Source organism: Fusarium poae, chromosome 2 (genome assembly GCF_019609905.1).
Source record: "Fusarium poae strain DAOMC 252244 chromosome 2, whole genome shotgun sequence".
Lineage (NCBI taxonomy): Eukaryota > Fungi > Ascomycota > Sordariomycetes > Hypocreales > Nectriaceae > Fusarium > Fusarium poae.
Window position 1 is genome coordinate 5161817 of NC_058400.1, and position 17415 is coordinate 5179231.

Below are 17415 nucleotides of genomic sequence, written 5' to 3' on the forward strand. Positions count from 1 at the left end.
GGAAAGAAAGTGCGGAATTGTGAAGACTCCACGAGGCTTTCGATAACGTATCGGCATACATCAGAAGGCTACAATGTTACTCTTGGCATCAGCAGACATTTGACAGGTACAAGATCTCGAATGTAACTATATCAGACTATCTAAAATCTGATCGAGTTGTGTGTGGCCCAACTCATCCTATCAAAACTTGACAAAAGATATCTATGCAAACGTTCCAGGTTGTTGTCCAAATATCTCTCCTTGCGCAAGCTTGAGTCTCGTACAAGTGTTTGCCTCACAACCGCTGTCGGCATTGTTTCCTATCCAGTCGACCGAGGCACCATGATAACTAACCGCAAAGAATATCACAACAGCAGCAATCGCAATGCCAGTCTGCCAAGCTGCCGACAGTACGTAGTTGTACTTTGCCCAAAATGCGAGATACCTCTTGCGCACAATAACCCACGAGATCCAGCCGGGTATGACAGCCGGCCAAACGTAGGCAAGGTTGTAGGGAGACCAGATGTGACCGCCGCTTAAGATAACAACGGGATGTAACTTGGTCAGGAAGTGCGTCTTGGGCAGTCTGCGCGTGGCATAATAGTACAGCACAGGGAACGCCAAGCCAACAGGAAATGCTGCGAGAAGGGCGGTGTACATGCCGCCTTTGCCAAACACGCGCTGTGGCGCAAGAGAACCAAAGAGTACGGCGGCTGTGAAGTAGGATTCAACACCGGGGCAGGTGAATCGATCTTTTTGACCGCTCTGGCAAATATCCGGGATGTTGCGGATCTGGAAGTTCATAACACCCGTGCATACCACGGCGGAAACAATAGCTGTCATGTTGGTCAGCTCGTGTCTGCAGTCTCGGCTTCTGTTTACTTACTTGCGACAGTTTGGCACCAAAAGGTTTGGCGCTGAGGAATCTTGAGGTAATGACCCAACTTCAGGTCATTGGCAAAGTCGAGAGCGTGAGCCACAGTTACGTATCCGAAGCCTTTGAAGAAGTTCATCTAAGATATGGTCAGATAAAGTATAGCATCAAGAACAACTGAGAAACTTACTGCCAGGGCATTTCCCGGTTGCCATGCACCTCCGATAAACTCCGCCAGGACGTTAAACTCGACCTCAATACCGGTAGTAGCAAAGATGATTCCAGTGGGCACAGTAAAGATGATGGCGAGGGCGAGACCAAAAAATACGGTACCCACGCTCGTGTTGGTAGGCCATGCTGCGACGGATGCAATACCGAAGGCAACACCAACAATCTCCAGTGATGTCAGCTACAGGTTCTTGGTTTTGAGATTGAGTACTTACGTTGAGAATCATGTACCACCACTCAGGTACTTCACGGTATTTCTCCATGAGTTTAGTGTGAACATCCTTGAACTGGTTGACCTTGCTGTCCTTCTTGAAGCTCTGATATAAAGAAACAAATCCCAGCTTGATATCATTCCAGTGATAGATGGCAGCATACGAGATGACCGCACTGTATACTGCAAAGAAGTAGATACTGCAGTTTGTCAGCTTCTGGCTATTTGGAGTTACTGGAAAACATACTAGTAAGTGATAGACGAAGCGGCGATATGGACCTGACTATACGCCTGATACTTCTCCACGTCGAGCAATCCACGATCGTCCAGAATCGACGAAACATTATACTTGGCACCCGTGTTGTCGAACATGGTGTTTGTGTTGATAGGCAGGTACCCCGTGTTGTATGTGTTGTTCCAGTACATGGCGATAATAGTGATTCCTCCCAGAACGGCACCTAGAAACATGTTGAAAGTGACATGGAAGGGAACCAGCAGCGGATCGATGTAATAGGTGGCGATGTTCCAGTCAAAAGTCGGCAATGGGTTGAAACCTAGGCCCTTGCTGACGCCAGTGATGGCTGTCAGGTTGAAGTTGTTTGGTGAAATCCAGGCGAGCCAGTTGAAGAGTGACAAGGCAGAAACAATAAGATCCGGGAACCAAAACCATACAAACATGGCGGCAAATGAGAGCATGAAGAAGCGATATCGAGACATGTTGTATATCTTCTTGAATGGTCCTAGAACACTAGCGTTGCCAGATTCTATTTCCAGGTTAGCTATCAGTGGGAAACATGGCAACGGTTATCGAACTTGCCGTTGTGAAGACTTTGGTTGAGGGCAACAGTTGCCAACGATCGAGGCCAGATGCAGAATGACGGGTAAACCAGGAATCGACGAACCAGACCGGCGAGGCCAAAACCCAGCAAGTTCATGGAGAGCTGTTCTTGTTAGCCTCATTTCAAAACATTCTAGAAGCTATCTTACCGAAAGGCAAATCTGGAAGCCAAAGTCGGCCGCGAAAGGCAGATCAAAATACTTTTTCAGCCAACTGGTAAAAATGATGTATCGTGAGTGAGGCAAGCTTGTCGACACGTTGGCCATGATCGATATGAGCATATGCTCTTTCTGATTGAACTTTCCGGGGTTCAGTTGAAGCTGAGAGCCGAACAAACTGAATTCGCCAACCGGCAACCATTTCTCCCAGGCCTTGCCAAGAGGATATGAAAGGAGCTGGATGACAGGAGCTTGGAGACGAATACTCGGTTGTCGAACAGAGAAAAGCTGATTGACGAAACTCTGCACGATGACAAACAAGAGACCGATGGTCCAGGCACGGATGGTTCCAGCTGGTGTGGAAGGGTCGTCTTTGTTGCTCACGACGGCTCGCACTTCTGGATAAGGTGAGTTGGTTGTGAGAAGTGAAATTTCGGTCTTGATGTTTGAGATGGCTTCCTCGTTCTTTTCTGGATTTTGGAACAGTTCCTCGTTGGTCATGAAGGATTGGAGGCGAATGATAGACTCGGAACTGAAATTTGGGTCATGTTCATGGAAATAGACCAGTGTTTCGGCGAGCTGATAGGATGTCAGAATACCCATAGCGACATATTCTTCGTTTTTCTCACCTTCTTCGCTTCGTCCAAGTCGAGAGTTCGGCCATGCTCCTCGGCTTCGATAACCTCGTCTGGTGTGGCGCCTAAAAGTTGCGCTCTTGTAAGTACCGTGTCATTCTTTAGAGAATTTCCATCATCTCGTCCCTCTGCATTGTGAATCGCGTCCTCCGCGACTCTCTTTTCGGAAGGATCACTCATGTTCGCAAGAGCAAAGGAGATTAAACAGATTCCACGTGGGGTTTCCAACAAAAATGGTGATCGCAGCTATAAGTACCGTTGATCCCTGCTGATCACGACACCAGTGAACCGGATCGCGTTTTGGCTCGAAATGGATCCTGTGAAGAAAAGAAAAAAACATGCGACCTGGTCTGAAGATGAGTTTTTTACCCAATGCCTGAGTCAATGGACGAATAATGAATGGCACGAAGTCTGGTTAGTATGGAGCTCTACAAGCTACCTAGAGTCGTTAGGTAAGAGTATCCAGTGCTTGATCGATGGTGTGCACGATCCATCCTGTGTAGGTATCCGGATACGCTGTGATATCACGAATTGTATTTTTAAACTTTGCTCCCTCTCCTGTCAACAAGCAGGGAAAAGAGCCCTGTTGACAGGGCTTCCATCAAATAAATTACGTTTTCCGTCCACTAAAAAGGCTTTGGCAGAAGTTTTTGTGTAATGGCTGCAGAATTTACGACATGTCAAAGTTAAATTGCGTGCTTCAAAGTGGAGGCTATCACTGAGTCGACTGAGTCGGGCCGCAGAAATCCCCATTATATAACCTTTTTGCCAGATCACGACTTCGAATCCTGGTACCAAAGGATCGATATCTTGTTTTCCATCATTTGTCAGGCAGATAGATGTTTGTTCAAAGAGGATCATGTGTGCATGTTTCTTTCATGTTTTACCTGGCAAGGAAACCGTTCCATGTGGTCTATCTAAGGAAAAGATAAAATAGAAAAGAAGAATAGTTAAATATATTTGTGCTTGTTCCAATGGTTGGGACTTGCGCCTCGGAAATCTCCAAATAATAGTTCCAATGGTTGAGTTAATCTTGAGGAATAATGATGAAGAAATGTTAATGATAATGCTAACTTTTCGTGGCGCTGAGGCTGCGATGACTGTACTATTTCCGATTGGTTTAACAGTATATTATCTTATCTTATCTTATCAACCCGTCGTCGATTGATGACTGATCCAACCCAGTGATAGAGCTACCCTGTACTTATACTAACTGCCCAATTTAAGATACGTGTTTGTACGTCACCTAACATTAACAGGCAGAAATAGCAAGTCTAACACCATCACAAGTGAAAAACAATTAATAACTTGTTATCGTAGACTTGATTTTATCTACGTTTTGGTTCAAGTCAATTCGCTTCACGATGCGTTGTGGATTATTTGCCACGTCAACTGTCATAGACCTGATTTCTTTCCACATTCCATTGTAAAGCAAAGCATAAGAGTAAAACGAAAAAATATAATTCCAATTCATGACCGTAATGAGGTATCTGCGCTAATAAATCCAAGATGATAATATTTTTGCCCAAAAACGCCATTTTGACAATAAAACTTGGGCGGGCAGCCAGCCGAGTAATTTTCACAAAATGCCGTCCCTAAATCTGCGCCGGGGTATAGAAACCATTCGCCTCATCACTCACGTAAACCCAAAAAAAGAGAAAAAAGAAAAGAAACGAAATGCGACCGTAATCATGGGGGCGTTAACTAAAACACGTGGGAGAGTCTGTCAAATTCCCTCTGAACTCTGACTGATCGGACTCGGGCTTCACGTTTGGCGTACAGGAGGCCACACACGTTGCACAATGTATGTGATCCAAATGGACCTTCACGCCACTTGGGAGTTTCTTTTGTGAAGCATGAAGTGCAACACGGACTCGATTCGAGTGATCTCGGAGACCTCTATTGCGGATTAGTAAACATGTCTGGTGTTTCAACAGGGGCTGGGCCTGGGCTAGACTAGACTGGACTGTAGCTTACCGAATGCCGTCTGAGTTTGTTCCGCCACGTGCGCGCTTCATACGCATCCCTCATGCTCGCCCTAGCAGAACGAGATCTGATTGAACACGCTGGAGTGGTTGGAGATCGCAGAGATGGAGCACGCGAGCCAACCTTCAATTGTGAAAGGTTGTCCCGGATACTCGGAGGCTTGCAAGCCAACGGGCTTGGAATAGTTGCATTCTGGAATAAGACCACGTCGCACAGAGGCAGTCCTGTATGCTGGACATCTTGAATGCTGTGTCGGACCTAAGACGGGATTAGTTACTGACTGAATGCGGTAACGGATGAATAAAGATGCGGGGAAATCTTACTCGGTGACTGGAACCCGGAGGTCTCCCGGCGAAATTACAGCGTCGGGGTGGGAAAATGCTCGACTCCAAAGGATCAGGATCAACTTGACAGGGGTGAGCGCGCTCGCGTCTTCTGCGGATCAAGGCTGGATTGCTCGTCTTGGTGAGGGATTGCGGTTGTTTCATTATGGGTCCGGAAATCATAATGAAGAGGGACATATGGGGGAACTCGATCTTCAAAACAAAAGGGAGGACTTTGGGATCGAGCGCTTCTAATACCCCCTCCCACCCCTCTTTTTTCATTTGCTTGTCTCCCGCTTACTGTACAGTAATAGGGCTTCTTTGGTACTAAAGCGTGATGAGAAGCCAATCTCGCCCCCCAGGCTACCCTTGATGATCACTACGTTATTGGGTGCTAACCTGCAGGGACCCTGAATAAGGGTCCATTCGCGGCTTCCGGAGTAAACATGCCGCATGAGCTTTGCTTCTTGAGCTTTGCATTGGTCTATGGATTTTGTTTTGATGGAGCATGGCATTTTGACACGGGCAACCAGACATCCGGGGGCTTTTTTCCACAATCCTATTCTTTCTCCCTCTGAGTTTTCACCACCACTACGTACCTACGTACTGTATGTACTTTGGTAGTACTGTAAACATGATCATTTGCCCCAGCAACATTACCAACCACATCAATAATTTGTACTCAACAGTCTCTTCCTTACTCCCTTGTTGAGTCTCTCTTTACTTTACTTTTCGGGCTCTGAGACATCTGCTCGTCTCATGTACGCTCAGGCCTGTCCCTCAACAGCACCCTGGCATGATGAAGAAGGCTGTTCCAGGCTCCTTGCATACCCAAAAACGGCCGTTCCTGTGCCATATCTGACTGTCACAATGCCCCCAGCAGGTCTGCGTGTAATACCACCTTATCGCCCAGAATTCATTTCACCTGACCACTGCAGCCATCATTACAATGTACCGACGCGTAAGCCACGACTCCCCACGCCCTTCACAGGGCTGGTTGCCCATTGGTACAAGTGTCCAAGGCCAAGATTCTCCATGTGCAACACAGTGTTTTTCACCCTCTCGGGCTGATGGAAGACAGAAATGGAACCCATGACTTTCTCAGAACTGTGCGACCTTCTTATTATTTGCTCCCATTGCCCAACAATATGTGACACTGTGTGGCCAAGCCTTCATGCCGACTCGGCATTTAAACGACTTGCTTATTGCCAGTTGATGAGGGGTTGAGCCATGGCACCCAGCCACTGGCTGTACCGTAGCCAACACAGTAACCATGAAGGGTACAGTACAAAGTACCGCCGCCAAAGTTACCTAATTAGCTTCCCAAAGCGCTGGACTGGTGTTTGCTAGCTTTGTTGTGCCTGTACGGATATGGCAACGTCAATTCGCCCACATCGTTCCTCTAGTTCAACCGGTCAAAGCTTTTGGTTCATCTCCACCGCGGACTACATCCGTTGTTTCAGACCATGATAGCCTGAAAAGCTTCTTTGGATCAAGACTTTTGTAAGTGCAGATCAACAACGCCAGATAGTTGCTGAGGACCGTTGTTGTCACAATTGGCGGTAGAAGGAATAAGAGACCCATCGTAGTATATAGATCGAAAACCTAGAGGTTTGCAGCTGAATCATCATTGGGAAATTACAAAGTAATTCTAATGATGTTCAATATTCCAAGTGAACCATTTCATGGATCCTAATGCTGAGAACTCCTCATGTGTTGTTTGGTCTCCAAACTCAATTACGCCGCAAATATTCGTCTGACGCCATAATCCTGTAACGCTGCAAAATGTGAAGAAAAAGACTCCGTCCCGACACCTTCATGTAAGATCATGACTCAAGATCAGCACGCGCTGGACTATATATCCACCTCAATAGTTCAGAATTGGTGCGGGCAGTTGTTTTCTGATTGACCAATAGCTACAGCTTGCTCAACTTGAACAGCCATTGAAATTCAAGTTATGATTGTCGTGAAGAGTCTTCGGAGACAGTGTCACGGGTACCACGACTATGTCCTCTGGGAACAATCAGTGATTTACCTCTAGACTGCCTCTTGGCATAGATCAAACCGCAGACGTTGCAGAGGGTCCGACGTCCCTCAGGTCCCTGGCGCCACCTGGGAGTATCTGTCTCGTTGCAAAATGTGCATGACCGGCATGACCCAGAGGCTTTGGCTGGCTCTGATTTCGCATGCCGCGAGTACACGGTCTCCCGTCCAGAGGCGGATTCCTCACTAAAGCACGAGCGGCTAACATGATTCCTCTTCAGACTTTGACGACGCCGTTCAGTGTGCAGTCTGGGTGGGTTTGGAGAAGGCCTTTGTGTACGTGGTTCGAAATGAAGTTGTACGCCATATGTGTTTCGGCTGTCTGGCTTTGCAATCAGGTTGGATGAGATGGCGTTTGTCTGAAATAGCGGGACATCGTAAAGTGGCTCGCCAAACTGTTCAGGGTCTTGATGGCTGTGCTGATCCTGTTATCACGTGAGTATGTAGTTATATGACTGACATGAATCAAGAGACTACCCACGTCCTGCTGGGTCGCAGATCTTGTTATGATGAAATAATTCTGGTGGCTTCTGGGCTTGTTCTTGTTCATCTTGTCTGCGCATTGATCTGGGCTCTTCCAGGAGGGAAAAAGGTCATAGATTCATCGATCGCAACAATCGCCTGACTTTTTGAGAATCGGATCCTTTCTGAATCTTCTAGAAAGCCCCGTCCGTAATGACATAGGTATGATGTAAACCTGTCTGCAGAGTGGAAAGACCCTGGACCCCTTATTATTGCGACCCGCACTCCGCTGCTCCAAGCAAAATGACGCAGTTGCAAGTTTTATCCCCGGAAGATGGTGAATGTTTTGGACCCTGAAATATGTACTGTACAATCTCTTTATAGTGGAAACTCTTTTGCAGAGTCAAAGGAAGAGCCTCCAGCTTGATTTAGGAACACACAGAATGTGGAGCGGCGATGACTGGTGGGTGATTTGCTTGTGATGTGAAATCTACGTCCTGCTTATGTCAGTCCCCAAACCCCCATGATACCATGGTCTGCTCATTATGAAACAGATACATTCAACAAGCATGAATAGAGATGGACTGACAAGTTGAGTGAGTTGAAGAGCTCCTTTGGCGACGCTCCCGGTGACACTCAATGACTTGAACAAGTTGAAGAGCACAATGATGTCCAACGTGGCTGTTTCTAGAAATGAAGCATTAACTCAAAATTGATAGACTAGAGTTAGTCAGTATGTATACATGGTTCATATAAGCATTCAAATTGACTGACTGTCGTGATTATTCTCACGAGTTGACATGGTGTAGGGTCGCCCCAGTTGAGTGCGTGAACAAGGGGATGGAGCAACAGCTCCGAATAGTGGGACATCGTCCACATCGCGGATCCGGTCCGGTGAGATGTCATTGGCTGTTGAGCTTGAAAATCAAAATCTTACGAGCCCTTGTCCTGACAAGTTCACAGTAGAATTTTCTAATTGGTTATTTCCGGTGTGATAACAGTACGGAGTACAGACAGACAGCTTGGCACTTTGCAACATAAGCAAGGCCACGGGATGAGCTTAACCGAGCAGGGGCTCACAGATACGAAGAGCAATTGTACGATAGCGAGTTTGATACCGACAGTTCCTGTCAAGAGATAAGCTGATAACTTTTCCTAATCTGAACATAGCTGTCATGTTAAAGATTTAGACGTCTGTGTAGTATACGACTATACTGACTAATGGAACTCGTCAAGTACTTATTCCCCATCCAAGAGTTGAGTTTCGTTACAACAAATCATACATGTTATATCCGCTTCTTACTCCGTGTTCTAGAACCATGGATCAGATGGTTTATACTGGATTGCTCTTCCCCACACGCTCTGCTCCATCTCATGACCCTGACGATCAGGCCATGCTATCGAGATCAAGCGTTGATGAACGTCTTCCCAGAGCCTTAGCCCTGTAACATCTTTCCATGTCTCCACAAAACCATGATATTGATCAGCGAGATCACCCAATTTTGGTCCGTACGATTGAGCTTGGTGTTTCGCGATGCTGTACATACCAAGAAACGCTCTCCAGAACCAAAAGTCGGAAGTATCGTCTGATCTCAGGTCACTTATAGTGTCGTCAAGATCCTTCTTCATTATACAGAGAAACCGCCGCAACAGACTGGAGTCCATGGCTTGGCCGCCATCCCAAAGTTTCAGGACACTATGCATGTACAAGCTCGACGCGGCACACATTCCAGACCACGAGATACTGTACTTGATATTGCCCGAAGACGAGGACATGTCGTCCTCAAACAGAGATGAAAAGTGTGAGCCGATAATGGCACAAAGCAATCGCGACTCTGAACCCTCGACCCACTCCCAGCTCGGATCGCACTTGTAACGATCTTCATTAGCAGTCTGTGTCGACATGGTCACATGCTTCAGATGCTCAATCAATGGCGATGCATCAATGTTGTGGAAATGGGTAGAAGAAGGAAGGATCGCAAAAAAGAACGGCAACAGTTTCATGGCGTTGAGACGCATTTCGAGATGCCCAACATTTTGCGTCTTCCAACGATAAATGAGCGACACAAACATTGAAAATTCGGCGGCATTGTTCTGACGGAATATGGTCTTCAAGGAATCGCTGCCCAGTATTCGAGCTTGAAAGCCTTTGTAGGCGTAGTGCGTACTGACCAATTAGTTGAGAACAGATAGAAGAGTACCTTGGATAAGACATACAGTAGAAGATACCTGTTAGCGAGTTCTTCTTCGAGGCCGGTTCTGTTCCCAAAGTCATCATCTAGGGGACTGAGTAGATTCACCGCGTCGGTCAATCCGTTGATGTGAGCTTCGGTATCACCAACGTTTCCATACGAGGCCTTTGGTTAGTCTCAAGTCAGCATACCGAGGTCCCCCAAGAATTGTAAGAAAGGGAAGTCGTACCTCGATGAAACAAAGAATTGATACATGTCTGATGAAGGTCATCAACCCCGGCTGCTGAATATTCTGCAACCATCTGTTCAAGATGCCGATCGTCGACACCTTATGGAAGAGGAACGTCGTCTTGTACGTCTGAAGGTCACCGACAGTCCATGCATAGTGCAAACCTGCCACGAGAAGAGTGTCGCGGAGGGCATCGGGATGTTGAGCAATAGATGCAAAGCTGTACACCAGACTGGTGAGATTTGGCTACAATTTGCAGGCGGAGGTACATACCTATTTCTTGAGGCTTTTGTCAAGATCAAATCAGAGCTGTCGTGGCTGTGGTGGACTAAGTGTATGTATTAGTGGTGGTATTGTTGAAGTGCAACATGACCCGAACTTACAATAATGGAGCAGCTCTCTTGAACGCAAGGACATGTCAAGACCCAAGCAATCAAAGGGCTCAACCGATTTAGCAAAAGGTGAGTCGACGACTAGTGTCGCGGATGGACTGCTAGAGCTGACCACCCAAGGTGCCTGCTCTCCGGGTAGGAATACAGCTTTTCGATCGCGGAGCGGTAACTCAGCGTCCCCGAACTCACAATCGCGTCCCGCACTGGTACAACGGGTACTGCTCAACAGTATTAGCCAACCAGAGATGAAGCATTATGTGCAGTGTTCCTCGACTAAATAGTCGAATCAGGAAATCAAAGTCCGACTTACCACATGGGTTTCCCGCCATCACAGCGCACACGGCGCTTTCGACATGTCAGACACCCTGTCTTGCTACGCGTGTGGGGTCGTCGAGTCCTTGTAGCTGTGGTACTCATGTCGAAAGACTTTTTTTAGTCGCTCGAATGCAACTCACAACGGCAGATGAAGTAATCGGCGATCTCTGAGGGGCTTGCGGGATTCAAAAGGAAATTTAGTCAAGTAAAGATTGAGGCTTTGATGAGTTTTGGAGACAACTAACGGGAGTCATTGTTTGCTGATACACACTGGCTGTTGGAGTCTGCTGGGATCTTGGCAGACCAAATACCACGCTAACAGGATGCATGCTGATCTGTACCTAAGACAGATAGTCTACTATCAGTCAGCCGTTCAGTCGGGTTCACGCTAACGGAGCCAAAGTCTTTCGTCAGGGACAGGAATGGTTATCAGCCGACTTGAAGGCTAGCGATCGAAACTAAACCAGTTCGAGACGCGTAGACGAGCTGATAAAAAACTAAACTCCGCTGCTATAGCCAATCATGTTATGTCTTTCATGAGTCTTCAGTCATCATGTGCTCTTGTAATGCATGTCGAATGTAAATCTTATTTTAATCGTCCCGACTTCTGACGACCAAGTGGGATTGTCCAGGTATGAAGCCAGTAAGCATTGAGAAGCCGATCAATAACGAGGCAATTTTGGAAGAGTCATTGCCAATATTTATCCCGAAGTCCGCAGCCAAGGTTTTCTCAATGGAATGAACGAGAATAATTCCGAAGTCCGAAATTCCATATAGATAGATATATATATCCTTGACTTGTGACAACATATCTGGATAATGTATCACTCCATCCTCATCTACTCTCTTCAACGACTAGCCACATCAAAGCCATGACACACAAGCCCTCCCTCGTCTTTGTTCCCGGAGCATGGCATACCCCAGAATACTGGGGCAAAGTAACATCAGCCTTGGAAGCTCAAGACTATAAATGCATACCTGTCACACTCCCTACCACACAATCAACAAACCCCTCGGTCAACTTCTCCACCGACGTTAAAGCCGTTCGCGAGGCTATTATGGAAGAGACTGCTCAAGACCAGGATGTTGTTATCGTAGCCCATTCCTACGGCGGCGCTGTGGGTGCCAGTGCCATCAAGGGTCTATCGCGGAAGAACGCAGAAGAAAACAAGGGAAATGGTCATATTATTGGCCTTTTCTTGATTGGAACGGGTTTTGTCGCTGCTGGAATATCCTTTCTGGATGCTATGGGTGGCAAGCCTCCGCCACTGTGGGCTACCGACTATGAAAACAATACCATGCCTCTTCAACTCGATCCAGCTGAAATGTTCTTCCACGATATGCCTGAGGAGGACGCAAAGTACTGGGTGGGAAAGCTCACCGATCAGGCGCTGACGTCTGTAACTGACGGATACGAAGTCTCGTATGAGGGATGGAAAGATGTGCCTGTATGGTATATTATGACCGCAGAGGACAAAAACTTTTCGCTTGAGACACAGCAGATGTTTGCACAGTCTGCGAAAGAAGCTGGCGCCGATCTGGTTGTGCGTGAGATTGCGAGCAGCCATTCTCCAATGTTGAGTAAGCCCGACGATACTGTCAAGTTTCTGGAGGACGCGCTTGCAGCGTTTGCCAATGCTTAAGCTGGCGAGAATTGTATGCAGCAGTATGGAGGACTGATGTAACAATATTATAAGAACAACATCATGAGTTAGAGCTATATACTAGAGGTTGAAATGAACAAAAAAGGTCTTGTCTAATATACGAGAACAATGCTCCAAGTGGCAACGCGAATTAGAGGTGACGCAGAAAGACGGCAACTGGCAATGAAATCTCAAGTGCCATGCAGTAAAAGAATTTACAAAATCGAAATATTGTAGCCTACAAAAATAGAATGAGTCTTAATCCAAACAAAACCATGACAGGAAATCAGATATCGGAAGTTACATATGGACTCCTTTCCCTCAACTTCGCTCCATATTTCCAAAACAGAAGTGGTGCCGGCGTCAACAATAACGCAACGCAACCCAGGAGCGTCATTGTCCAGTGGACTCCGATATTCTCGTACATGGGTCTAGCAGCCATGACCATGCCACCAGCGATGATATATCTTGACATGGTGATGCTTGCAAGTGCAATGGCGGAATGCTCCCCATAGCTATCGGTGATGTACTCATAGATGCTGATGTATATAGCCATAAGCACAATGCCAAATACAAAGCAGGCACAGAGACCACTCCATATGGAAATACTGCTGTTGTTTGTCCAGCCCAACCAGAAAAGGGAGACGGGAAGAAACGGTGCTGTAACGATCGCAGGCCATAGTCTAAACTCGGGTTTCACAAAGGCCCCTCGGACGTGTTCAGTGTGCTTTCGTGAACACTTGTATAATAAGGGAGTGAAAAATATGAAGATGGTTGCTCCGGCAGCAATGGCGGCAAAGCAGGAGCCTTGGTAACCTGGTGTGAGAGAGTATGTGCGCTTGAAGATGTAGTCGAAACCGGACAGGAAGCTGAAGAGTAGGATGTAAAGAAAGACAAGATAGAGGCCAAGGACAATGATAACTGGTTCGTTACGGAAAAATGTTGCTGGAAGTGGGAGAGTTTTTCTAAGTTGTTTCCAGAACGATGGCTTTTTCTCATGATCGGAGATGTATCGCTGATCCCCGGTCACACGACGTAGCTCTTTCGCTTTCCATGCTAGTAGCAGAGGAAAGTATGTTTCTGGAAGAAAGAGCAAGGCAATAAGAAAAGAAGCCCCAGACATGATCAGGGTGACCCAATTGGTCCATCGCCATCCTAGATGTTCGTTTTGAACTATCCAACCGCTTGCAGTAGGGGCAATAACAGGGGCTTTGAGAGTTAGGGAATGAAATAGAAAAGGATGATCAGATGAACTGACCTGCAATGTTGGCCCAGGCGACTATTGGAAATACGAGAGCTTTCTTGACAGGTCGAAATTGGTCATTCACGCTTGCACCATTGATCGTAAGGGTAGCGCTGGCTGACAAACCGACAAAGTATCGACACACCACTTGTCCCCCAAACGTGGGCGTCATAGCCGATCCAAGTACAAAGAAAAGGTAGGTCGCTGTAGAGACGAGGTAGGTGGGGTTTCTTCCAACAGCTTGTGATAGCGGACCTGCAAAGAGAGCACCAGTTCCGACACCGAAGAGAAAGACGGCTGTGGAAACGTTCTCAGCGATTTGGCTGACATGTAACTCTTCGCTTGCCATGGCATTTCCGATGGAGTCAGCGGCCCCGGACCAACATTGCGTGAAGACCAAGAGACATATGATGAAGATGCATCGCGCCCTTGTTTCAACGGGCCAGTTCTTGGGGTCGAGTGGATCATCGTTGCCTATGCTCTGAACTTGAAAGTCATCGTCGTTAGGTGAAACCTGTCGACTGGCTTGCTCATCGCTGCTGAGCGGCAAGCTGTTACGAGATTGGGAGGTCTTCCGTCTCTCAACGGAGCTTAGATCAAGTCGGTGTTCTGATCTTATCTGATTAGATATTTGCCGACGTTGGACCAAGGACCACATGGTACTGGTGAACAAGATGTGACCTTCTGGGAAAACACACTTACTCGACATCTCAGAGAAAAAGCGTTACCAAGACTTATTATGCTAGATTTTACTCACTATCAAAGTCTAGACTCTTGTCGCGTGATGCATTGCCATTGTCGGTTAACGACAATCATATTGACGTCAGTATAGGATACTTGTCTATTGCAAGATCTCGTGCATGGGGGCGGACTGCATTAGCGTCAAGCAAACTTTGTGAGATTCTCCGAGATTCATATCAATATGTTATGACATTTTTAGATCATCGGAGGAACAATAAGTCCCGTTGCTCCCTTAGCCTGCAGTAAAAGGCCATTAGTTAGTCATGTCGACCTGAACTAGAGAGTCTCATCCAGTAAGAAACACTGGCTTACAGGTACAATACCTGACGTGCTGGTTACTCTTTGACACTAGAATCCTGATCCGAATTTGAATACAAAATAACTACATAAATTGGATGCATCGTACTCGTTCCGAACACGATAATGTCCCGAGCTATCCAGATAGCCAAGTTTTAAGAGACAGGCCTTGGTTGTCATTATGTTGGACACTCTCTGCCGACAAACTGTAAAGCAGAAGTAAGTCGATGACGGTGTTCTACAAGATGGCTTAGGAGTCTTGACAGGAGAAAGAAGAGCTTCTTTTGTGGCGTTTGAATTGAGGAACTTGTTCTGGTTCTGAAGCAAGAGTTCCTTGGGTACACCCGTTTGATCATCCACATGCATCCACCAATAGACTTGTGATATCGGAAAGCCGTGACCGCCATCGGAAGAGGTGTTCGATCAAAAGAATTAGAGCATACGTCATTGAGGTAAGCCTTGCGGTAATAAGCATGCTACATATTAAATAATACGCGTCCCTATACTCGTCTGGAGCTTTGAACTGCAGTCCGGTCTGGACGTAGTCATCTATGATTGACAGATTGACACTTGTCAAATCATGAGTCATGGGTCCTAACAAATCTCCCTTCAATAGAAGATGGCGTTTGCATCTTGCGTGGTTGTGATTATTAGTCTTTTCTGAGGGCCTTTCCCATTATCACACCATAGCCTCCATAAAAGACCAACAAGACAATTAAGTCAGACGACCGCAGTAGCAGTTTTGGAGGGCTTCCCTAGCCGTAATACGTTCCTATTCCTTCAAGTTAGCCAAGTCAAATGAAAAAAGTGATCATTTCTCCTCACCCTTGGGTCGAATCGCAGCAGCCGGTCGACAAGATCCATGCCTTCCCTTGTTGCTAAATGCTCGTTACCACTATCCACAAAACTGACCCAAGACTTCTCTTCGCGATGTCCAAGAGCTTCATATTCTTCCTGTTCTATCACAATGTCGAGCTGTTCAGCCAAACGATAGAGCTTCTCTGTTCCAAGAACCTTCGAAATTTTGACCAACTGGTCGAGGAGGCTGTGGCCGTGAAAAAAGGGATCTTTCTTGAAAATCATTGAAGCTAGCATATTACCCAGACACCACATATCCACGCTGCAATCGTATCTCTCGTGACTCAAAAGTATTTCAGGTGGCTTGTTGAGGCCTACGCAGCAGTCATACTCGCCCCCAGGCTGGTAGAACTCGGCCGAGCTCCATCCTATGAGTCGAAGCTATGGTTTCTAGTTAGAAATGTGCCATGTACCTTTTGAAAGGGAAGTATCACCTTTCTTCTGCGATGGTCGATGACCACGTTGAGGGGTCTCACATCGCGATGCATTACGCCCAAATCGTGTGCAAATTCCAATGCTTTTAGAAGTTCCTTTGTGTAGTAGCGAATGTCTGAATGAGTAAATCGAGGGTAGAGAGTCCGATAGTCTATGTTTTCGATATACTCGAGAACTATACCGATGTCGGCTCCCTGGAAGCCCATGAGCTTAGCTATAGTTTAGCAAGAGTACATTAACAAACAAACCTCTTCTCCTTGTACAACATCCACAATCTGTATCATGTTTGGTCCAGATCTCAAATATCGCAGGATTTCGATCTCACGGGCTATCCTGTCACGACTGTCGTCTTTGAACAGCTTCATCGCGTACACTTGACCGTTTCGGCTGCGACACTCCACCACAATCGCGTGTCTTCCTCGACCTGAACAACAATCTGTAAGCCTTGTCGAAACGAAATCACAGGCGGAACTATAATACCTAGTCTTCTAGGCGGTGTCAAATCATAGAAATCCTGCAGCCCTACATCTTATCGTCAGCCTCTGCAGGACCTGTTGGATGCGCTGCAATAATCATACCTGGGTCTACGATTGATTGGATTGGCGCCATGGCCCCAATAGCAAGAGTCTCGATGGTTTGGGTGCTTGAATTGTTTGGGTTAGCATACGGCTTAGTCCAATACTGTTGAGTGCATGACGGAAAGAAATGCCGCATGGAAAGAATGTTAACGTGTGGACTATCAAGTAAGCAGTCTGCTGACTGTAGTTTGTGACAAGACCAAGCACAAACAATAACTGTGGCAATACTAAGTTACAGATGCGTCCAATTGACATTAAAAGTAAGTAATGAAGTAGGACTTACACAAAACCTTTTTTTATTATACTAACATACCAATCAGGCCGGTCTTGAAGGAAGCCGATCATCCCAGCTAAGATGGAACAAGTAGAGTCTAAGGATGACTTTATGGTCAAGACTTACCCAGCCGGCTTCATTGGTCTTGGAGCTATGAGCAACCACATGGTGAACTGCTGCTAACATAATCCATGCCTTGCTCTGTCTAACCTGCTTCTACTAGTACAATAACCTGATCTCAAGATTCAAGCATCATGGCAAACGGAACATGAAGCTATGGCATTTTATTATCAGATGCAAAGATAGGTAAGTTGAGTCATGATATAGAAGGTCTTAAAGAGATATATAATACATAAAATTTGTTGTCGATTGAAGTTACCTCTCCCTATCTCCGCTTATCCCCGCCAAGTTACGGAGTTAAGTGATGATTGGGATGTGAGTCCTTGGGCTCAATCATCTTAAGCATACACTAGATGAACGC

The 17415-nt window shown here is 46.5% G+C and overlaps 7 protein-coding genes across 7 annotated transcripts; 1 reads left to right on the forward strand and 6 right to left on the reverse strand.

The window, feature by feature from the left end:
- Positions 1-201: 201 nt before the first annotated feature.
- FPOAC1_005641 (uncharacterized protein) lies at positions 202-3103 on the reverse strand (the record flags this gene model as incomplete). Its single annotated transcript, XM_044850163.1, has 8 exons — positions 202-815; positions 866-992; positions 1044-1247; positions 1297-1492; positions 1540-2056; positions 2095-2233; positions 2280-2867; positions 2918-3103. 8 exons carry the CDS (start codon positions 3101-3103, stop codon positions 202-204), a joined length of 2571 nt encoding a protein of 856 aa, XP_044708873.1.
- A 1645-nt stretch (positions 3104-4748) lies between these two features.
- Positions 4749-5514, reverse strand: FPOAC1_005642 (uncharacterized protein; the record flags this gene model as incomplete). The annotated part of the gene is made up of 3 exons (XM_044850164.1): positions 4749-4820; positions 4901-5167; positions 5233-5514. The coding sequence occupies 3 exons, from the start codon at positions 5512-5514 to the stop codon at positions 4749-4751; spliced, it is 621 nt and encodes a 206-aa protein (XP_044708874.1).
- A 1673-nt stretch (positions 5515-7187) lies between these two features.
- Positions 7188-9810, reverse strand: FPOAC1_005643 (uncharacterized protein; the record flags this gene model as incomplete). Its single annotated transcript, XM_044850165.1, has 3 exons — positions 7188-7700; positions 9041-9048; positions 9285-9810. The coding sequence occupies 3 exons, from the start codon at positions 9808-9810 to the stop codon at positions 7188-7190; spliced, it is 1047 nt and encodes a 348-aa protein (XP_044708875.1).
- Positions 9811-9848: 38 nt separating this feature from the next.
- Positions 9849-10967, reverse strand: FPOAC1_005644 (uncharacterized protein; the record flags this gene model as incomplete). The annotated part of the gene is made up of 5 exons (XM_044850166.1): positions 9849-10094; positions 10159-10378; positions 10432-10486; positions 10542-10768; positions 10861-10967. 5 exons carry the CDS (start codon positions 10965-10967, stop codon positions 9849-9851), a joined length of 855 nt encoding a protein of 284 aa, XP_044708876.1.
- A 770-nt stretch (positions 10968-11737) lies between these two features.
- Positions 11738-12508, forward strand: FPOAC1_005645 (uncharacterized protein; the record flags this gene model as incomplete). Its single annotated transcript, XM_044850167.1, has 1 exon — positions 11738-12508. The coding sequence occupies one exon, from the start codon at positions 11738-11740 to the stop codon at positions 12506-12508; it is 771 nt and encodes a 256-aa protein (XP_044708877.1).
- A 286-nt stretch (positions 12509-12794) lies between these two features.
- On the reverse strand, positions 12795-14460 carry FPOAC1_005646 (uncharacterized protein; the record flags this gene model as incomplete). Its single annotated transcript, XM_044850168.1, has 2 exons — positions 12795-13717; positions 13767-14460. 2 exons carry the CDS (start codon positions 14458-14460, stop codon positions 12795-12797), a joined length of 1617 nt encoding a protein of 538 aa, XP_044708878.1.
- Positions 14461-15561: 1101 nt separating this feature from the next.
- FPOAC1_005647 (uncharacterized protein) lies at positions 15562-17074 on the reverse strand (the record flags this gene model as incomplete). The annotated part of the gene is made up of 5 exons (XM_044850169.1): positions 15562-15567; positions 15615-16028; positions 16124-16296; positions 16661-16725; positions 17061-17074. The coding sequence occupies 5 exons, from the start codon at positions 17072-17074 to the stop codon at positions 15562-15564; spliced, it is 672 nt and encodes a 223-aa protein (XP_044708879.1).
- Positions 17075-17415: the final 341 nt, after the last annotated feature.